At 43.4% G+C, this 23,722-nt stretch overlaps 1 protein-coding gene across 4 annotated transcripts in view; it reads left to right on the forward strand.

Moving 5' to 3' along the window:
• The window catches only part of BMPER (BMP binding endothelial regulator), a 177,140-nt gene extending 153,844 nt beyond the window's left edge, over window positions 1-23,296 (forward strand). For all 4 annotated transcript variants that reach the window (XM_053409549.1, XM_053409547.1, XM_053409548.1 and 1 more), the window contains 2 exons: window positions 19,479-19,609; window positions 21,741-23,296. In XM_053409549.1, coding sequence (XP_053265524.1) covers window positions 19,479-19,609; window positions 21,741-21,922 — 313 coding nt within the window. In that variant the 3' untranslated portion in view covers window positions 21,923-23,296. The remainder of the gene's footprint in view (window positions 1-19,478; window positions 19,610-21,740) is intronic.
• The last annotated feature ends 426 nt before the right edge of the window (window positions 23,297-23,722 follow it).

The raw sequence follows: 23,722 nt of genomic DNA on the forward strand, positions 1-23,722 counted from the left end.
CTCTTCCTCTCCTGTGAGTACCATGTGGCATTTGTCATTTCTCCAGTCCTCTGGCAGTCGTGAGGATGGCCGGCCCAGATGGGATCAAGAACTTGGCTTCCTGACTCCTGCTGTTCCGGTTGCTGGTGCTTATGATTTGGGGTTTGAGAAAGATATCTAACAGTAGGTTACTTTTGGCTCTGGGTTCTACCAAGCATTACATTGTTTGTGTGTCTTTCACACAGCAGTACAATGTGCGCATTTCACAGGAATGAGTGTATCATGTTCCTGAAAATTCCTTCATGCCAACCCATGCTTAGCCAATTCCCAGCACTGGTAAAACACATTTATTATATTTATATCCCACTTCACAGTTGTCTTACAAATGATGAAAGCTTTAATTTTTTTAAAGCAAACCCTAGGTAAAGGTAAAGGGACCCCTGACCATTAGGTCCAGTCGTGACCGACTCTGGGGTTGCGGCGCTCATCTAACTTTATTGGCCAAGGGAGCCGGCATACAGCTTCCGGGTCATGTGGCCAGCATGACTAAGCCGCTTCTGGCGAACCAGAGCAGCACACAGAAACGCCGTTTATCTTCCCGCCAGAGTGGTACCTATTTATCTACTTGCACTTTGAGGTGCTTTCAAACTGCTAGGTTGGCAGGAGCAGGGACCAAGCAACGGGAGCTCACCCCGTCGCGGGGATTTGAACCGCCGACCTTCTGATCGGCAAGTCCTAGGCTCTGTGGTTTAACCCACAGCGCCACCCCCGTCCCTTCAAAGCAAACCCTACAAAGCCATAAAAACATTCCGATCGGGGGTGGAGGGGAACACACTAAGACTATTGTGCAAGTTGTGTTGCTCTGGCAGAACAGACACCACACTCACCTTGACCATATATTTCTTAGTGCTGTTGCTCACAAGGGTGGGCCGTACTTCATTTTCAGACCAAGCCTTATGATCCATCCCATTTTACTTTGCAGTCCATCCTTTTCTCCTCCTCCTCCTCCTTCATGTAGCATGCACAAGCCCTTGGGGACTGGTTGTGAGACACACCAAACACCAATCTGACTATATGTTCCCTTGAACTGTCCGTATATACCATTTTGCTTGTCACTCTGCCTGCAGGAGATCAGCACCTGGGCTGAAGACAGCTGGCTAAAGTTTAAGCAATGAAAGTAAGGGCTGATGGCGATGAGAAGGGGCAGGCAGACAGCAAACTCTGCCAAATCTCTGACAGTGCTATCCATCAAAGGGAATTTGGCCTCCAAATATAGGCATGAGATGAGTGTGCACCTGGTAATCAGCCTTCATGTCTTAAGACAAAGCAGCCACAACCCCAACCTCCTCCTCCTTCTTCTCCCACTACAGTAACTACTATTGCTGCTGCTCTTACTGATGTTGTTGTTGCGGGCATCTGTCTGTCTCAAGAGACAATTGAGTGTGCCTCCGGGGGTGAAAAACCACTGAGTTAGCAGGACGAAAGTGACCTCCCTGGGGCAGTGTGTATGGAGGTCCTGGGCTGCCCAGACGACAAGACCCCCCTCTCAGCCTCGCTGATGGGGTCCAAAGGAAAGCAGAGCAGTACATTTGACACCTGCTTGGCTGCAGGAGATGCTGGAAGGAGGTGTGCAAGGTGTCTTGGGGATGGTTATACCGTATTGTTTTCAGAGGCTTGTGGTTGGTTGGTTGGTTGACTTGACTTAGCATCCCCTGGAAATATGTAGCTTTAATGAAGAAATTCATCGTCTTTATCCATAGCCTTCTCTTTCCATGTTCTTCTTCATGTTTTATAATATGCCACTCCTTGGTCTCTCACTTTCAGTCAATTTGTTTTCCAGTTTGAAGAAAAGAATTCACACACAAACACACACACATGAATTTTTTTCTTCAAACTGGAAAACAAAACTATATCTCATTCGTGTGTGTGTGTGTGTGTGTGTGTGTGTGTGTGTGTAAAGAGACCCCTGACCATTAGGTCCAGTTGTGGCCGACTCTGGGGTTGTGACGCTCATCTCGCTTTATTGGCCAAGGGAGCTGGTGTACAGCTTCCGGGTCATGTGGCCAGCATGACTAAGCCGCTTCTGGCGAACCAGAGCAGCGCACGGAAATGCCGTTTACCTTCCCGCCAGAGCAGTACCTATTTATCTACTTGCACTTTGACGTGTTTTCGAACTGCTAGGTTGGCAGGAGCAGGGACCGAGCAACGGGAGCTCACCACGTTGCGGGGATTCGAATGCTGACCTTCCGATCAGCAAGTCCTAGGCTCTGTGGTTTAGACCACAGCACTACCCGTGTCTGTCTGTCTGTCTGTCTATCTATCTATCTATCTATCTTATCTATCTATCTTTTTTATTATTTCTTTTTATTGAGTTTCACTTAAATCACCAATAAAAACCAGAAAAAAACAAAACAACAGTTTCAGAAAAAAGAAAAAAGGAAAAAAATATCCATACATAACACAAAAATAACATCAGTTTCCATTACAGTTGTTTGTCTTATTCCTTGAACCTTTATATCTTTAGATGTTTAGATCTTTCCTCTACAGACCTATTGACCTCCTTCCCTCCCGATTTCGGGCTTCTTGATAAAAAATTTTTTCTTTTTTCTGCAGCTAATAATTATTGATGGTTTGCGCATCGTAAGGTTTATATCAGACCTGCTATGGTTTTTAAATTTCTATAGTTTCCTTCAATATATACCATAAATTTATTCCAATCGCTAATAAACTTTGTATTTTTTTGGTTTCTAATTTTTTGCGTCATTTTTGCTAGTTCAACATATTCAAATAATTTTGTTTGCCAATCTCTGACCATTGGGGTATTTGAACTTTTCCAATTTTGTGCAATTAATATTCTGGCCACTGCTGTCAAATATTGGAATAGTGTCTTATCTTCTTGTTTAATTTCCTCCCCAATTATTCCTAATAGAAAGGCCTCTGGTCTTTTAGGGAAAGTGTATTTAAATATTCTTTTTAGCTCGTTATAAATCAAATCCCAGAATTTCTTCATTTCTTCGCAAGTCCACCACATATGTTAGAAATTGCCTTCTTTGATTTTACACTTCCAGCAGGCCTTATTTCCTGTTTTGTACATTTTTCCTAATTTTGCTGGTTTGATGTACCACCTATACATCATCTTTTCCAGATTTTCTCTGAGTGTAACGCATGCCGTGAATTTCATTCCATTGCTCCATAATTTCGACCACTTTTCATATTCTATATTATATCCCAAGTCCATTGCCCATTTTGTCATGACCTCCTTTATTTCTTCGTCTTTAGTATCCCATTCCAACAATATATCATACATTTTGGATAATAACTTGGTTTTGGCTTCAATTATTTCTATCTGAAATTTGGATTTTTTTCTCATTTATCCCTACTTTTTTATCTTCCATCCATATTGCGTTTATTTGATGATATTGCAGCCAGCCTGTTAATCTATCTTTCAACTCCTAATAAGTTCTCAATTTCCAGCCGCTTTCTGATCTTATCAGTAGGTCTTCGTAGGTCAATCTTTCTCCTTCCATATTTACTTTTTTAGTTGTTAAAATGTCAATTGGTGATAACCACCAGGGTGTTTTCCATTCTAAAAGTTTTTTTATTTTTCTCCCAAACTTCATATAGTGGCCCTCTCATAATATGGCTTGAAAACCCTTTGTGTGCCTTTTCTTTGTTTAGCCACAAGTAGGGGTGCCATCCGAACCTATCTATCTTATCTATCTATCATCTATCTATATGAGATATTTTAGTTGGGACTGAGATGAAACCTAGTTTCATGTCTTAGTTTTAATATTAAGACTGTATACAGCATCTTAAAAGGGCCATAGCTCAATGATGGAGCATCCTTGTTGCATGCTGAAGGACCCAGGTTCAATTCTCAGCATCTCCAGGTAGCTCTCGGAGAGATTTCTATCTGAATTCCCAGAGAGCCGCTTCTGGTCAATGCAGAGAGCCCAGAGCTAGTGCTTTGATACATTATAAGGCAGTTGATTTTCTGAAAAGGAAGATGAGGAAGCCCAATTGATGTGATGTTTTTGCCCATAGAGAAATATCCATGACAAACATTGAAAAGCCAGTGTACATTTTGTAGGAAAGTTCTGCTCACTCCTAGTCTGGTATCTTTCATATTTTGCATAGTTCACTGTGAATGTTTCACTGTGGGATGTGAAGTTCTACCATTTACTGAATCAGATCATTCATCCACTTGGCTTGGTTCTGAGAACGCTGACTGGCAGCCAGAGTCTCTGTGGTCTTGGGGGCAGAGGTCTTTCTGAGCTCCTTTAACTAGAGTTGTCAGAACACCTCTAACTAGAATTGTCAGTGAAGCAAGAGAACTTACATCTACAAGGCATAGTGTCTGCTACAAAGCCAAGCCCCCTTGTTAACTCTATAATGTCCATTTGCTACCCACCCACCCCCAAGCAATTTTTAAAACAACAATTACACTTTGCAGTTGTTGTTTTAAAAAAGACTATCAAGACTTTATTTTGAAGTTCAAATAACAATCCAGTAAGAAATATGAAATTAATTAAATCAAAAGAGGAAAAAGCAGTATAGAAAACTAACAAAGCCAGGGTCCATAACCATTACCTCATAAAACACAGTGCTTTCTCAAGAGTCTATGCAGTAAATTAGATCTTACAACAAGAAGTGAACTGGTAGAGAAAGAATGCAAAACAAATGTTATGAATACCAAAGAAAGACACATTTCCATAATTAGCCTATCATATAAATAAACCATGGCCACCAGATAAGAGACAAAATGTATAGATTTTGCTGCACCCTGAGATATGCTGAATTTGTAAATCACTCTATCAGAGATGAGCATAAACATTACTTAATTGAACCAAATATTTAAAGCAAAGCCCAACAGCAATATGGTCAAATGACCAGCTACTAACAGAAAAAATTATAAGTGGTTTACATACTAAATCCATATTTGACTCATCAAAATTTGATAAAAGGCATCGTGTGAGGTTTAAAGGAACTGGTGCAGCTATTATTCCAGAAATTTCCTTCATTACCTGTTCCCAAAATTTGTACCAAGACCATCACATGAATGCGCCTCTTCTGTCATGTTCCCTATGTAGGGGAACCAAATGTAGTTATTTATGCAAGACAGACTCGACTCAAGAATCATTGTTGGCTTATTTTCAGTGAGTTTTTTTCGGGTATTTGTGGAGACAGATCTAAAAGGGGTAGTAATTTGTCACACTTCTTTTTTGGAGTGAGCAGGTTCATTCAACTCAGCAGGAGCTTGTGAAGAGCTCTGATATATAGCAAGAGTCATCTGCCACTCAGGGAGGCTCCACACAGGTACAGCAAGGCAGTGAAGAATCTCGGTCATCATTGTATAGGTGCAGCTGGCCCAGGGACACCCAGTGCAGACACTAGCATCTTTGGTCTGTGCTCATGCTGAGCACACCTGGCTGTTTTGGTTTGTCCATTGCTGACCCAAATGCCTCTCCCCAAATACTCCTTTGCAAATGCTTCTCATGTGGTTTCACTTTAGGCAGAATTCAATGAAAAATTCAAAAGGGAGCTGAGTGAAAGCCCTCTGATAAATTTTACAGCTTCACTGTAAAATCAGAGCTTCACTGATGCCCTTTTAGCTTCTTTTTGAATTATTCCAAGCAATTTTGCCCTATCAGTCTTTGACTGTAGGAGGTATCATGGATGGTTGTTGTTGTTTAGTTGTTTAGTCGTGTCCGATTCTTTGTCACCCCCCGGACCAGAGCACGCCAGGCACTTCTGTCTTCCACTGCCTCCCACAGTTTGGTCAAATTCATGCTGGTAGCTTCGAGAACACAGTCCAACCATCTCACCCTCTGTCGTCCCCTTCTCCTTGTGCCCTCCATCTTTCCCAACATCAGGGTCTTTTCCAGGGAGTCTTCTCTTCTCATGAGGTGGCCAAAGTATTGGAGCCTCAGCTTCACGATCTGTCCTTCCAGTGAGCACTCAGGGCTGATTTCCTTCAGAATGGATAGGTTTGATCTTCTTGCAGTCCATGGGACTCTCAAGAGTCTCCTCCAGCACCATAATTCAAAAACATCAACTCTTTGGCAATCAGCCTTCTTTATGGTCTAGCTCTCACTTCCATACATCACGACTGGGAAAACCATAGCTTTAACTATACGGATACCTCCTACAAAAGCTGCAAGAAATGTACAAAACGTTATAATACATCTGTCAAATGTTCCACACATATTCCTCCATGGCTATCTTAGGGGGGGGGATGGTCACTTTGGAATCAGCCCTTATTTTTCTCAGTGCACTATTTTCTTTCAAAATTTTGCATGGGCTCCGGCTTCTGAGAAAGCATTTCTGATACTTATATCCCTTGGTTTGGAGGTGAAAGAAATATGACGTCGAAACTAACATTTAATGAATTGGTAGAATCCCATTCCTCCTCTCTACCAGAAAAGCAGAGGCGGCCTATAAACATTACAGTTCTTGAGGGGAAACTGAGCGGAGGTGTGAGCTTTTCAGACCACAAAGGAAGAGTGTTTCCCCCTTCCTCCATATTGTTGGCCCCAAACAACAGGCTATTTCTTAAATTGATCCCACCCCAGCCAAATGTCTTTTTCAACGTTTTGCAGCCCCCTAAAGGAAGAATCTTTGTTAGTCCATCATGTTGTAGAGACTTTAAGAATGCAAAGAGTTCTCAACTAGTGAGAGTGTTTATTATTATATCGCAGGACCTCCTAGGAAATATATACAGTGAATCATCATCAGAAGCTGCAGATAACTTCTCCTGAGTTTACTGTTCCTGCTCCAGGCCCCCATTTTGCATTTCATTGGAAGGGATGCCTTTTGGTTGAGCGGTTCCAGGTTTTCTACCAGTACTTTTGTTTGTTTTAAATTTGGAGTGATAGGATGAAAGAGATGTATGTGTATGTAGGAAATATATTTTCCCTTTAAAAAGAAAAATTGGGGAAGCCAAGTGCAGCTGTTTTTCTTTGCAGTTACGTGTGATTCGTAACAGGGACTCTCTCTTTTTTCTCATAACAAGATACTGTGAGCCAGGAAAAAAATACCTCCTCAAGTGCAACAGAGACAGATTGTACCTTCATAAAGGACAATCTTCTCTTGCCTGACTGGAAGATAGAGGTGGAAGAACCAGTCTAGATCCAGCCTGGTCCATTCACTCCCAAGTCCATGTGGATTTATTATTTTTTTGAAGGTTCCACATGCTTTCAATCGACTTAAATTGTTTTGGAAGAACTTACAAGTGATCCACGTCTTCTGTGTTTTTGTTTGTTTGTTTTTAAACAACTGGCAAAAAGCTTCTGAAAGTGGTAGTGCATAATGATCTGTGCCTTCCTGGGTAACTGTGCAGAGAAAAGGGTAGCTTCCCCCCTCCGTGTACCTATTTAGGGGTAAACAACAAAATGTGCTTTAGAAAACATAAATGGCCATTGCTGGTCAGGATTGCTGGTCACAATCAGGATTGTGTTGGGGTAGAAGCAGCCTCCCTGAGCACTGCTACCCTGACCCCCCTGACCCCCCCAACAGCTATTTACGTTTTGAAAAACTCTATTTTGTGCCATTGGCGCTGTGTGAAATGGCGGAGCTTCATGCTCTGGCACCGGGGGCAGAGAGCAGGCGGGGGCGTGGCTGGCGCGCGTCCTGGGGGTGAGGCGTGCCACCTGTGGGGGCGTGGTGCCCAGCGTGGGGTGGGGGGCAGCTGCGATGGCACCCCACTAGGATCATGGTCCTCCGCCAGTGGCTGTGTGTGGTTTGATCCTTTCTGCTCCTTCTGACCATCTTGTCTTACTCAGCAAAGTGTGTGACCGTATCCTTTTTCCAAGCCGCCACGATAGTACGAGTTGTCGTGGGGGCATATAATAATAAAAATAATGAATATTTTGGGTGCGCGGTTATTGTTTTTGTTCGTTATTATGGCATGTACAGTCATACTTCGGGTTGAAGTAGCTTCGGGTTAAGTATTTTCGGGTTGCGCTCTGCGGCAACCCGGAAGTAACGGAGCGTGTTACTTCCGGGTTTTGCCGCTCGCGCATGCGCAGACACTCAAAATGACGTCACGCACAGAAGCGGCAAATCGTGACCCGCGGATGCGGGTTGCATTCGCTTCAGGATGCAAACGGGGCTCCGGAATGGATCCTGTTCGCATCCAGAGGTACCACTGTATTTTGTTTTTTCGTATTGTAAACTGCTCTGTGATCATTGGATGAAGGGCAGTGTAGAAATTTAATTAATAATAGCAATAATAGTAATAAATGTTGACCCACAAACTGCACCAGGGTCGAGAGGCAACTTCCACCACACACACACACACACACACACAATAAGCTGTCAACAAGACTGAAAACTCATGGCTTAAAAACAAAACACCATGTTCTCAGATGGGATGGAATCAGCTGATGAGGATAGACCATTGCCATACGCTCCGTCAAATGTAGTGTCTACCATTTAACGTATAGAGTATTAGCACCACGATAACTTGTGACTCATTTCCTCTCTCAGTACACAACAAGGGCAAAAGAATAGGGAAAAGCTACATGTATTGTTTACATTTGACTATTTTAGCATCTTTACATCTTTGGGGCATATGAATCATTAGGCAGAAAGCTATGTAAATGTTTAAAGCTGCAACCCTGAACACAGAGACTTGGGCACAAAACCCATCGAGCACAGCAGGGCTTCCTTCTGCGTAAACACACTTAGGCTTATACTGCGCAAAAGTTTTTGGGTATCTCGGTTTTGTATCCATATGGCCATTTTTTACTTTTGCTCAGGAATATATTACCATTTTGGAGCCTAGTCTGGCTTGACTTGAAACAAATTTAAGATTACAATTAAGATAAAACTAAAACAAGCTACTCTTAGTTGACAAAAATAAGACTGTCCTCCATACAGGGGCGTGCACTGATTTAATTAAATCATTAAAATGTTCCATGTTTGCTTGAAGAAAAGACCTTACTCTCCTGCAAAGTTTACATTATAGTGTGTGTGTTTTAAGCTTCCAAAATAGCCTTCTAAAAATTAGTCTCAGGTGGAAAAAATAATTGAATTGTGCAAAATACTCTACACGGTATTTAGTTCTGCAAGAGTAGTTTGACGTTACAGTAGAGGAGGGTACTGAAAGCGCTTTTGAGAATTCTCTTATATCTGCGGCCTTTGTGGCAAGTAAATACATGCACTTGGATACAGGTGTATGAAATAGCAGTACAGATAATAGAAATTTAATAGATAGAACTTGTAAATTATAGCTTAACTTTATGGGGCATTTTGTTGTTCTCTCTGCCCTCACCAAGACATTTATGATGACATCACTTTTAATACTCTGGGGGAGGGGGAACCATTTCTCATATATATGTTCTCTTTATTATTTTTTTATTTTATATACATATACATACATATATATATATATATATATATATATAAGAACAATTGTTGTAATTATTATTACAATAGCAATACACCGTTAATAAGCGTCAATCCTAGGGTTAAGGATTCCTCCCATGATGCAAATCAAATGAGGTTATCCCTCCAGGTCGCCATTTTGGGTGTTCTATGGCCCATTAGCCCCCGTCTAGGATGATTTTGGGCAGAACTCTGCCCCTGGACCCCGGTAGTCCCTAGTTTCGATCCCGCATATGGGGGATGCAGCACCCACCCACCCTTCAGCTTTTGACTATTGATCCAACCCAATACCTTTTTCCGCCCTCACCTAAGCCCACTAGGGTCATGATTGACCCATTTAAATTTTTTAAAATAACGGTCCAGCCAGCCAGCTCCTACCTCTGACTGAGGCCAACCATAGAATTTATCTCCAAAATTTATTATTTATACCCTGTGGATTTAGACAGTGATTATGCAGAGGCTAGATTATGTCCAGTCTTTATTGATCATTAATTCTGATTCGCTCGTGAGGTGATTATGCATCTCCCCCTCAATTACTCACTCACCCTGCACTTTTAAATGCATTTCCCATCATTTTCCTAATCACAAAAAGTAAGTTGTGGGGTTTTTAAAGTGGATTTTAATTCACTTTAACTGTGTGAACCAAAATTTCTGGCATGTGCTTGAATCCATCCCAGGAAATTGTGACGCTCAGGAGACACCATATGTCATTATTGAGTAAGTTTTATATGTGCACAGATTTTTCTTGCTCGTTCTTTCAGTTCCTCTGTGTGTGTTGTTGCTACACGGCACACTCAATATGTGTGACATGGCATGTCTCTCTATACATATCCAGGTAGTTGTGGATCATACTTCAATGTGTGGCTTGGTGTGGCAATTTGGCATCTGTGCAGAATGAATGAAATATACTCTTGAGGCTTAGTCCAAAGGAAGTTAGGTCTGTGTGCCTTCAGGTTCAGGGGAATAGAGTATTTAACTGTGCACTAAACCCATATTAGTTTCAATGAGACTTAAGCACACTCTTGACTGCTCTTCATGAATGTGTCATTTTATTTATTTAAAGCATTTTTACCATGCTCTTCAGATGAAATAGAGCCTTGGGGGTGACTTGCATTAGATCAAATCCCCTTTTCTTCCCTTAAAAAACACAAAGCTTTGCCTCCTGGTTCCTCAGCCAAGAAGGCTCTCAGAGCAGTTGACATAAGGTCATAAAAACAAGACAGTCCCTGCCCCATAGGATTACAGTCTTAAAGACACAACACAAAAGGAGGAAGAGGCTGAGAAAGGAAGAGGAAAGCAAGCAAGCAAGTGCCAATTCTTAAATCAATGTAATTGTTTTTTATATAATAAGTTTGAATGTAAACAGTTCCGGGAGAGGAGGAGCCAAATGGAGCGTGTACTGATGGAGGGGCCTGAAATCCCAATTTTCCCTCTGCTTCATTCTGATGAAATTTTACACTGTTGTCCATCCCTTAGAAAAAGATATTGCAGTAGCGATTATCTTTACCCACTATTTATTTGTTAAATATTTTTGCTATTGCTCTGTAGCTGCATACAGACATATGTCACTATATTATGTTTTTTCCTACCCAGCACCCACTGACCATAGCTGTCAACTTTTCCCTTTTCTTGCAAGGAATCCTATTCGGAATAAGGGAATTTCCCTTAAAAAAAGGGAAACGTTGACAGCTATGCCACTAACTTCACAGTGCATTTGACAGGTATAACTACCAGTGGTTTAAAGAGCGATTTCAGTCATCCGTTCTACTCTTTTCCTTTTTCACCATAGTCTGGTGGGCTGTCCGCGCTTTTCTTCCCTTTAAAAGTACAAAGCACAGCAGGAACGTTTATTAATTTAAATGTTAATTCATCCATTAAAAATAGAATGTGTTTTTTAAATTTATTTTTAAAAAGAGCTTCAAAGTAGCTAGAGTAAGTGGATTTGCAATTTTAGATTCCTAGTTGCTCAAATGATGAGTAAGCCTGACATGGAAGCCATTATTTGGGCCAGAAAGTTATACTTGACCCATTTGGGCCTAGCTTCTTCTCTAGTAGGCTTCGTCTCTCTGTAGTTCCATCTTTTATGCAGAGCTTGGTGGTGGTGCTCAGGCTGAATCTCTGTGTTCCTGTACATAACATTTTTCAGGAGGATCCACTATAGCCTTGAGTCCCTCTAAGATGGCACCAGTGTTTCTTGATGCCTTCAGTTATCCAGCATCAGTGACTGTCTCATATCAGGGCCGGCTGGGTGAGAATGCCAAGCAGTTGTGGGGCATGCGCAATGGGGCATGATTAAAAGGCCCCATATCAGCTGTACTCCTCTTACAGTTCAGTTTCCAATATGTAGTCTCTCTGCAGTAAGCCTCATCTTGCAGAACTACAACTCTACACGACTCCTGCATCCAGACTGTGGATGGCTTTGTAGGGCCAGTTTGCAGTGGTAATACTGAAATTAATGGGACCACTTCCATGAAAAAGGCTAACATATGTGCACAGTACACAACTCTCGGTCTGTTCTCTGAGAGACATTAAGGCATGTGCTTTGCATTCTTAACTCCGTTCCAAATAGTCTTAATGAGTCCCTTCTGGTGTACACTGGGAGAATTTATTTCTAGCCTTATTTTCCAAGTATGCCTGGTATGAACTTGAAACCCAAATACAAGCTGCACGAAAGCCCCACTGTCTGCAGATACTGCTTTAGTATTTACAGAAGAACTATAACTTCAAGTCCTTGAAGCAAAACAGCCATGGCAGTTCATGGAACAGTACACAGCTAGGAGTTAATACAAGACCAGCCCACAGATTAGGCACTGCTTTGATTCATCAAAGCCCGGACTGCCAACCAAGCTATACATCCCACATCTCACAGTACCTTAGCGGGATGTTATGGATGCTGACAGACCATCCATTCTTGGATTGATGTTTTCTGAATGATTGGCTAATACTTCATCTAGGACTGAGCCAATTTCACCCTATTTCTCTGCTCCATTTGTGGGCAACAAAAGTGAGGGGGTTATTTTGCATTTTGGGTGGTGAATTTTGAGAGAAGGGGGGAAGGAAAACCAACCTCCAGTGCCACTCTCAAGTGCTCAATAGCACAGATCGTCATGTTGAATTAAACACAATGTCTAGGGCTGGTGTAAAGGGTTGGCATCTGCCAAGGGCCCACACACCAAAGATGGGTCTAGTGACAAGAACTTCTGCCACGGTGAAAAAGGAGCCCCATGGAGATGGTTTTGCCCAAAGGCTCTCCAATTCCTGAAGCTGACATTGATTATGCCCATGGAACAATGCAATCCTACATGATAGCGCATTGTTCCAAATGGCATTCTGTTAGGGGAGAGGGATTGGGGGCTACTGGTGAAGACTGTCATCTCCTCCTCTCGAATGTCCTTCAACAATGCTGTATCACACCGTAGTGTCATTCCCAAGGCACACTGGAGAATTAACCCTGGCGGTTGGCAGTAGGCGGCAGCTGGGAGGAGAGGAACCCTGTTTCCACAACCATGGCTGTTTTTTCTGCTGAAGAGCAGTGTGGGGCAAACAGGGCCAGCCCACCAAAGAGGTAAGGTGAGGTCACTTCCTCAGGTGGCAGGGGCAGCAGTTCTCAATGTAGCTCTTCGGACTTCATAGCATGAAGGGCTTTTTCACTGAAAGATACACACATTCATACTCGTAGGTAGTTAGATTGGTAATTCTTATTTTGTGGCTCAGGGATGAGCTGGAGGAGGAGCAGGGTTTTTTGGAGGGGCTGACACTGAGGCTATTGAATGGTCTGCTCTAACATCCAACACCCCTCTTTGAGGAAGTTTAAGGTCTTTGCAATGTCCAGTCCATTTTCAGGCCAAGCTGGCTCCCTAATTGAAGCGATGAATGTGAGCTGCATAGCAGGATAGTTTATTGTGCAAATCTCATTAATTTCTATTGAGAACTTCCCATTGTATTGTGGGCTCTTGAATATAGCTCTTTAGTTATCCATGGGGATAGAGGAACTAGCCCCTAAACCGCCCTTCTTCTTGTCCAAAAGCTGGACTGAAAATATAAAGGATTCACATACCATGTGGCTTCCTAGCGCAAAGCACAGGGGGAGCCCACAGTGTTCTTCATCAGGATAATATTATAAGGAATATTATGAGGAAATGAGTGGGATGGCTCCAGATTTAAGGAAGATTATGAATAAAGCTCTTTGAGGTGGGTACTATGATCGCATAGTCCTGAAAATTTTATTTTGTGTGGTTTTAGAAAACATTCCAGGATATTTCATTATTCATTTTATCTTCTTATTGTGGTGTGATGCTGGTTGAAGCTATAAAATGCAAATTTGGCTTGAAGTCCATTTTCACATAAAGATTCAGAAATCTACATAACAGCACACTGGTGCTTTTTTAAAAGCCTTTATATTTTTAACAGGATACATTGAAAGGTTTTAATGGCACAACATGGTTCTGCGTAAAATGTTAAAAGGTATGTGCTGAGTTACAAAATAGGAGCTTGCAAAATAGCGTATTTGCTTACATCTTGGGTGGAAAGCTTGGAGCCTGATTCTCCAAACTTTTTGTTTTTTGGGGAAAAAACCTTGCAGAATTCTTTAACATTTACCACTGCTACTACTGCTGTGTCTACAGCAACATATGATAGTCTGAAAAAGTTCAAAGTATAGTGAAGATGATGTCCATAGCTGAGCAACTAAGAAAAAGCACTCTTGTTTCATGGAGTGCTCTTATGCAGGGTCCCAGATAGCCAGCCTCTTAATTTTCCGGATACTCCATTCCATTTCTGCCTGTGAGACAGAAAGGGAAGCCCTGTTCTATTTAAGCAGAGAGATAAATTCCCTCTCTAAGACTCTGAATCACCAAGTTGTTGAGCATTTCAGGCTTCAGCTGCTTCTCCAGAGAGGAAAAATGAGCTCCCTCTTGTATGAAGCAAAACAAAACTCCACAGTCTTGAGTCACAATATTAAACTTGAGCGCCTTGAAATGTGATTATGACAGTGTCCAATTTGGCTGCCGAAGAGATTTTGGATATCTTCACTGTTAAATTAGGTGAGGCAAGCGCTAAAACTTGGATTGCACCTCTCCAGTGAGTGGACTTTCCCTCTAGACACTCGCTTTACAGGACACTAGGCTTGGGGAATGATTCTTCTCTTGCATGTGGCAACTCTTTGCCCCAATCCCCCCACCAGAACACCCCCCCCAGGCAATTGCAGCCAGCTAATACTGTCTTAAACGGGGTATAGTTAAGAGTGTTTCATGGCAAGGCTTGGGGCAGAGACTCCTTTCTACTTAAATTTTAGGCCTTTGGGACATCTGCTTCATTCTAGAATGTCCCTGTATCTTTTTACCCGGGTCACTGTTAGCTTTTCGTCTGCGTAGCGTCATGGCTTGGAAGAACTTGCACATTTTAGTGTGCACTACATCATGCTGAGTTTGTGAACTGAGCAGCACTTAATATTAAACGCAAAAGGCATTCCCACTTAGGGTGATTGATTTGGAGCGCTTGTTTACTGTGAAGTAAAAGGAACTGCAGATGTTTGATGAAAGACACCAAACATCTGCATTTTCAATACTGCACGGAGCACTGTGTAAGGGCAGCAGCAACAGCAAGAGCAGCATTCACTTAAAATTTTAAAAAAGGAGCAGCAAAAATTAAATGAAGCAAAGGGCTCCTTTTCTTTAACCTCTTACAGGACTTGGACACTTTCCATAGTTTAATGTGGAAAAGGCCTGTTGCTAAAGAAGTGTAGTCATATGGTTTGCTTTGAAGATGTGGGAGCAACGCAGGGCTGCCTGACGCAGGGGAGTGTCTCACAGATGACAGATGTGTTTGCTTTTCATGGCTTTCTCCGTGCAACAGGCTAGGATTATATCCATCCAGTTATCACCACTTCTTCCCAGATGAGACAGCCTTGCATCCACACGGGAGCCTGAGTGACCAGCGCAACATCCAATGAGCTCCAGCCTGGCTCTGAAACTTGACAAAAAGGGGAAAGCAGCTGCAGTGAGGGGTGTTGCTTAGGAAAGCCACAGGCCAGGGAAGGGGGAAGCAAAGCAGCCTCTCTTATCCCATTGCTTTGCCACTGAAAATGCTTTGACTGTTGGAAGCAAACAGAGCTTTGAGAATTATTTGATGGTTTTAAAGATTTGTGTGCCGCCTTCCTAGGTAGCCCTCATGAAAACTGAAACAGTAGTGAGTATTTTATTATATATCAGTAAAGCTACAATCCCCAGCCTTTAGTAAAAGTAGCCTGAAATAAAGTCTTTGGTGTTTGTTCAAATGCCAGAAAAGTAGGGGCCCTGTGAACTCCTTTAAGGAGGGAGTTTCACATAGTTGGGCCCACCACTGAAAAGGCCCTGCCTCTAGTGGTATAGATCTCAATGGCAAGTCTAAAGCTGATCCTAGGCTGTCCTCCAAATGCCTGATTTCAGTGTTGGATAAATCAGCATACCTCACCAATCTGGTATTTATTTGCTCCAGTGCGAAACAGAATCAAAGGTTAAGATAACTTACTAAAAAGGGGGGAAACATTTAAAGTACTGTATGCAAAAAAGAATTAAATGCAACCATTTCCCCTGAAAGATAATTTCTATGTTTCTTCTACCTTTCAAATGAGGTCTGCATTTCTATATTTACAGTATGTGGAATCATAGACTCATAATACTGAAGAATTGGAAGGTACCACATGGGTCTTTTGCCCAGTGTGGGGCTCAAAGACACAACCCTGAGATTTAAGAGTCTCATGCTCTCCCAAACAGCGCATGTACTACATGGCCCTTCAAAATTGGGACGCAGATCTACCCTAAACCTGAACTTGCTTGGGTTTGTGGCCTACCTACAAAGAAATAAACACAGTGAGATGTTTCACGGACCTGGATTTTGTTGCAGACATTTCCTGTTTCGGAGAAAAGAGATTCTCAATTTAAACAACCTTCTAGGGACACTTAACATGGCCTCTCTTTGTCTCTCTGAATACATCCTTGGCACCACCAGCAGCTTCAGATGTGATTGATTTACTACACAGACACCATTCCTATGCACACAAAAAAGTATGCAAACTTAATTTGGATTGTCATATGTGTTGAATTCACAACGTATCTATTTTGCTTTATATAGACATGCTTTGGAAAGCTATGGCTTCTCAACCTTTATACATGCACCAAAATAGTGGAATGATAGTCACAAATTGGCACACAGCTGGCATGCCCCCCCTCCGAATGAAATGTTGTCATTTTAGAAAATTTGCCATGTTTTTGATGCAAACCTAAGATTTTTTGGGGGGGGATGGCTTGTCTAACATTTTGCATATTGAACACTAGAGGGAGCCAATGTCTGCATGTTTTCTTCATATAAATTCAAACCTTCTGTCCCTTATTGCTATGGAAATGTTTCTTGAAAGATGTGTTGGTTTCTAAATGTGGCCCTTCCACTCCCAGTGCTTCTGGATTCTCTCTCTCTCTCTCTCTCTCTCTCTCTCTCTCTCTCTCTCTCACACACACACACACACACACACACACCAGTATTAGCAAAGTTTCCCAATTTGCCAACATTATTTAAAAAGGTAAAGGGACCCCTGACCATTAGGTCCAGTTGCGGACGACTCTGGGGTTGCGGCACTCATCTCGCTTTATTGGCCGAGGAGCCGGCGTACAGCTTCTGGGTGGGTCATGTGGCCAGCATGACTAAGCCGCTTCTGGAGAACCAGAGCAGCGCACAGAAATGCTGTTTACCTTCCCACCGGAGCGGTACCTATTTATCTACTTGCACTTGGACGTGCTTTCGAACTGCTAGGTTGGCAGGAGCAGGGACCAAGCAACGGGAGCTCACCCCATTGCGGGGATTTGAACCGCCAACCTTCTGATCTGCAAGTCCTAGGCTCTGTGGTTTAACCCACAGCGCCACCCACCCGCGTCCCTTAACATTATTTAGGCCATGTATAATTTTCTACACTTTATGGCACAACATTCATAGTTGGGGTTCCTTAATTGGGGGTGGAGAATCAAATCCTTCCAGCCTCAGCTCTAGAATTCAGTCTGCTTAAGTAGCAGAAAATGTTGTATGGGATGAAGAAAGGGGAAAGAAAGAGCAGTTCTCCCCAAGAAATGGGCACCTGGTCAGGCTTGAAAGCAGAAGATTGCCGGATGCAGGTTTGCCTGCTGATAGCTTTGCCAAAGAGGAAGAGTTTCTTTTCTACAACCTTTTCTTATTTCTGTGATGGGGCTACTTGATGTGTGAAATATACTCGGAGTTGAGAGTGGATTTCATGCTCTTTATTCAGCTCATAGTGGTGAGGAGGAATGAAAGTTCCCCCACAATATCTGCTTTATATACATTATTTACACAATGGGGTCCACGTGATTGGCTAATTCCGGGATTCTCCTGTAGGCCAATCAGGTTGTGGATTCACTTTCATCTGGAGCTGGATTGGGTGGCTCCTGCGGACCAATCATACTGCTGCATTGTTCTAGGACCAATCAGACTGCTGCATTTTGGATCCCATTCAACTCGGTACATAACAATGTGCTGGAGTTGTGGGTCCCTCTTCAGCAACAGAAAGGGATAAAGATGGGGCAGAAGTCGGATGGAGAGAGATGAGGTGTCGTTTCTGTTCAAAAGATTCCCATTGGCTAAAGTGAAAAGCATCACTTTTTATGCTCAAGTTGAGTGTAAACATTAAAATAAAGACTACAAATGTTACTGTCTTCTTGAAAGTGTTCAGGTGTCATGGACCGGCTGGATGCTGAGGGCTGGTGGGAGTCCCCAAGGGAAGAAGGCTCAGAGCCAGGGATTGGTGGTGGGACAACGAGGAGTGGTCAGAGGGAGAAGAGAGAGCAGGCTGGGAGGAGGAGGTGTCAGAAGCTGAAGAGGTAACAGGGTTTAGTGAGCAGGAGGAGGCTGGGGCAGAGAGCAGTGCAGAAGCAGAGACTGGAGAGGAGGGGAGACAAGAGGCAGAGTTCAGACAGGCTGCTGAAGAGACAATGCGGTACCCCCCTACTGTTACAATCAGCTCCCCTCCCACTGGTTTCCCAGCACTAAAAGAGGTATGAAGAGAGCGGAGCAAAGACAGATGCGTTGATGGAGTCTCAGATTGCTTGGGAGCCAGTGTGGTGTAGTGGTTAAGAGCGGTAGACTCGTAATCTGGTGAACCGGGTTTGCATCTCCGCTCCTCCACATGCAGCTGCTGGGTGACCTTGGGCTATTCATACTTCTCTGAAGTCTCTCAGCCCCACTCACCTCACAGAGTGTTTGTTGTGGGGGAGGAAGGGAAAGGAGAATGTTAGCCGCTTTGAGACTCCTTCGGGTAGTGATAAAGCGGGATATCAAATCCAAACTCTTCTTCTTGGGATGGACCTGGGGGAGTAGGAGGCTTACGCAACTGTGGGAATGCGTGGACCTTCAGTCCCCACAACTGCCTCATAGGGGCAAGATCTACCAGGAAGAGTTGCTGTGCTCACTAGGCCTGGCCTCCTGAGCTGTTTGTTTCTTTGAATAAAGATTTAACTTCACTGATGCTGTGTGAGTTATTACTGACCTGCTCCTGGCTCCTGCCTCTGACATCAGGTATTAAAAGATTTTAAACAGTGCCTGCTAGGAAGAGTTGGCTTTAAATCCATAGGAAATAGCTTCTAAAAACACGTCTTCCTTTTTGTTGTCCTGGTAAAGGAGGCGGCGAGATTAACATAATAACTTTGGGGCTTTTCTGGCAGGCTGTTGAAACTTACTGATTAGTTATTGTGGGGCAGAAGGAGGGAGTGACCTTTCAGGTCACCATATCTTGGCTTAACACTTCCAGAAGAAATCTGATGCTGTTTCATTTAGATTTACAAATGATAAGGGATCATGGTAAAGATTTACAGTGAAGGAGGCAGCAAGCAACGGATTTAACAGGAGGTGTTGCAAGTCAGCTTGCTTGAACTTGCCCTCTCTAGGCCAAACCAGAATTTTCCTTCTCAGGTATGGGCAACCATTGCAAAAGCTGGATTTTAGGGGCACTGTACTTCATAACAGTTGCTAGGATCCAAGCCAATGTGACAATTTTGTTGTTGTTGTTGCAAAAAACTAAACCCAGTCTTTCATTCGCTTACCCCCTACCCTGTTATTTGGGATGTTCTCTGCAGGTCCTGCGTGACAGACATGTGTGAGTGCCCTGTTCATAAAAACTGCTACTGTGAGTCCTTTCTCGCCTATGCTAGAGCCTGTCAAAGGGAAGGTCTGAAAGTTCACTGGAAACCTGAGCAGAATTGTGCTGGTAAGTGAGACGCACTGATTACTTCATCGCAACTGCAAGTGTATTTCATACTGTGCCCATGTAACAAAACCTGGTTTTTGCTCCTGGCTTCTCTACTTAATTCCCCTCCTCTCTCCACCCAACCCATGGGCCAGCAGTTTTGCAGCACGGGGGGCTGATTTGGAGTGGAGAAGTGGTAGGAAGGGAAAGGTTTAAGCACCCCCATCCCAAAGCTGGTCCCCCCCCCTTAGCTGAAATAGCCCTTAGGCAACAGGTTTGCAACACAGTTTTGCCCCAAATGCACAATCTGGCAGCTTATAGTATTGCAGCTCTGTTAGAGCAGAAATGGCTAAATGGTTCCCAGGTGCTGAAATCCAGTGGCCAGCCGGCATGCATTGTGCTCTTTGGAGAGAATACAGGAAGCGTGTCTGACAAGCGAGATTCCAGCAACTTTGTACTAACAAGCCCGTTGTAAAACTTTGCATCGGGTACCTATTTCACTTGTCTGAGCCTGCTGGAAGAACAGAGGGGTGAGTAGCGCAAGGATCACAGGACTGTAATCGTGAAAGACTCTAGCTGATTACTGACATTTCCTGGACTGTTTGCTCGCTCATGTGGAAGCACAGATGCAATCGATCTTCCTTCATAGGAAGCGAGAAATGAATGGCAATCTGTGGTGGAAAAACACAGCTGATCTGCATCTATTTTATTCATTAAACTGACTAGTCATGCAATCCACTAATCATTTAAACCCAAGTGCTTGCAATTGAGTACTCCAAAAAGCACTTCAAAAAGTTTTGGTGGAGCATGGAACAGATTTATCCCACTATACCCATCCCCTTATGTGGTTTGGGCCATTCCTGGCAAACATGGCAAAACACCCAGAAGCCTCCAGCGGGGAAGGAGAGTGACGGGGATTTTGACCACCTGCCATGCTCCTTCCAGAGTAGTTTGGCCACGTTTGGTCCTCCGCTCCTGTACTCTCCTCTCAGCACAGGCAGAGTACGTTCCCTTTCCCACAGAGTCCTAGGAAATAAGAGAAAATTAGAAGCAAATTGCTTAAAACATAAAACCTTGTTCAGATAGCATGAAACAGTAGCATAAAACACAACTTTGAGAGGAAGAGCATTGAATGGAGACATTGCAAACCCTCATAGATTGCTTTATAAAGTAATCCTTGGGCCTAATTTCTTTATATGAAAAGAGAGGGAGAAAAGGTAGTGTAGCACACAGTCGTGTTTTTTAAAATATAAATTGGGAACAGGCAAGGAAAGGCAAAATTTGGATGTTTCAAATTAACCGTAATTGGAACTCGTAATGGCAAAATTAAAAACATACCAGTTTAAGTGTCATCCGTTTTGTTTTCTGATTTTCTGTTTTTGCATTAACTTGTATTATGATTAAGAAAGGGATAAAAGGTGTTGATTGATTCCAGTTCTGAGGTAAATTAGGGAGATATAGGTACATATAGATATAGATATAGATATAGATATAGATATAGATATAGATATCCCTTTTGGAAGGAACAAAAATGATGCTAAAATATATGCAGGTTGACTTTTGGTGTGCAGTTTAAGAAAACTTGGAGACTGCTTTTGCCTGTTACAGGCCCACAGGGGTCATTTTACCAGCCCCCAAGCCACCCGCTTGGCGAGTCCCCGTGTGCTGCACTAAACCAGCGTAGCGCGGGGACTTGCTTTCACAGCTCCGGAAATTACATCTGCGCAGACGCAGACTCTGGAAATCGCGTCTGCACAGATGCTGAAATCACAGGCGCGTGCGCGCTCAGGCGTTCCCACAATCCAACCCACAGAGGGTGCTCTGCGGCAGGGAACCGGCTCAGGCCAGGTAAGCTTTGCCAACCCCTGCTATATGCAGTGTTAAAACAACTATTCATCAAATTTCTGAGAAGCAGGAAAGAGCAGCTGACTCTCATATCTCTTAGACACATATCTCTTAGACAATTTCTGGGCTGAGGCCTCTAAAGCATTTCGCCTTGTTCCCTTGACATTTACAGTAAATGTTCCACTGAGAATTTGCAATAAAAAACACTGCGCCGTTGTGCCATAATATTACAAGATATGGGATATGGTAAAACCCATGGGTATAATTTTAAGCGATGACATTCCTCTTTCTTTGAATTATCTTCCAGCCACCCAGTGTAAACACGGTGCCGTCTATGATACCTGCGGTCCTGGATGCGTGAAAACATGCGACAACTGGAACGAGATTGGTCCCTGCAATAAACCCTGCATTGCAGGCTGCCACTGCCCGGCAAACTTAGTCCACCACAAAGGAAGATGCATCAAACCCATTCTCTGTCCACAGCGGTGACATTAGCTTTTGTCCACAAGGACTTTGTAACTGGTGGCTTTTGGTAACCTTTCTAAGCTCACAGCCAATGAAGGACTGCAGTGCTGGCTGGCAGATTTTGCAAAGCACTCTCACAAAGAGTGGGGGGAAATATGTGTGCCTATATATTTATATGTGTATATGGATATATATATATATATATATATATATATATATATATATATATAACCATAAACACAAGTGTATGTTGATACAGAGAGAGAAAGAGAGAGGTAAGGTAATTTTAAAAGACTCTGGACTTGCCAGGATTACGGGTGTCCCCCCCCCCTTTGATAGTAATGTATATTCTCTGAATTAAAAAAGTCACCCATCCCTGCTCATTCTGCTACTTGTGATCCTGGACTTCTGCCCCCAAATCCTGGCCCCAATGGCACCCCTCTGTGTGTGTATTGTGTAATAGCATGTTCAGGGAGAGCAGAAATAAATGGTCGTACCCTTGGTATTGCAGGACAAAAAAAATGGCGGGAGCACCTGCCACTCCCCCGCGCTGTGCAAATGTCCCCATAACATGAACCCGCCCCCCTTGATCAAATCCTCAACCCAACAGCCATAGCATAAACAATTCCACACAGTGCCCATTGAAGCAACAGGTCACCCCTAACTTCTCTGTCCCACCTGCATTGGGTTAAATACATATAGGCCCCTGGGATATGGTAACATCAGTCCTAGTTTTAACTATATATACCCACATACACATACACGTGCGCACACATATGAAAATAGGCATCATTTATATAAACCATAGAAGGATGAGTTATTATATGTATATTATTTTGCTATAAAGTTTATGTATTAGCATTTCTGTTATCTTCACCTGTAAGCCACGTGAGACATTTGTGTAAATAAGGCAGGTGTTTGATGGCACGATAGCACCCACCGAGCCATCGCCTCCCGATTTTCCATGGATGCGTCTCCCAAGGCCACAGGATTTCTGCATAAAGTTACTATTAGATCCCGATTTCCGGATACATAAGAAACAGGTGTTATCTGAAGCTCGGATTTATCCAGGGACGGCTCAGGTTTCCCACCTCAGACCAGCCTCGGGTGATTGATAAGAGTACCTTAATTCAGCAAAGAACCCTGGCATTGGAGATTATGCCTCGCTGGTTCGTTCCAATGTTCCTTGGAACATTGCTTTAGTTGGCGTACCATTTAAATGAACCCAACCACATGCATGGAGGCAGAGGATGTAGTTCCCAACCACCAGGCACGTAGTGTGGGGGAGGACCAGGAGGCTCATGATTTTGAGGGGACGCGAACCAGTCACCCCCAAGCAGGAATCCACACTCTGCCTGGCACTGAGGGTCTCTGGGCCCCAGAGCCCAGCCTGGCCTGGCCACCATGCCCCCAGCCCCCTCGCTTAATGGCCGCCCAGGTTGTGTGTGGGGGTGTGTGTGCAACAGCTCTCTCCCTTCTTGTGGTTTTCAGCAACAGGTATTCAGAAGCATATTGCCTCCATCAGTGGATATAGAACACTGCCACCATGGCGAATGTTGGCAGAAGGGGAAAGAGGTGACAATCTTGCTTGCACTTCTCAGCCTTTTGTCCTCCTGGACTAGACAACAGCCGAGACGTGTGCAGAAAGGGAAGTGTAGCACATGCAGCAAGAGACTCAAATATTCACTGTGCTGCCATTCCTAAGAATTCTCCGGCTGTTTTCCACAAATGTGTTTTGTGACAGGTGACAGCTATTCCCAACTACCTGAGATGGGAAGATGGTTGTTCATGCTGAGATGGGAAGATTATTGTTCATGCTCCAAT

This window comes from Podarcis raffonei, chromosome 12 (genome assembly GCF_027172205.1).
Source record: "Podarcis raffonei isolate rPodRaf1 chromosome 12, rPodRaf1.pri, whole genome shotgun sequence".
Lineage (NCBI taxonomy): Eukaryota > Metazoa > Chordata > Lepidosauria > Squamata > Lacertidae > Podarcis > Podarcis raffonei.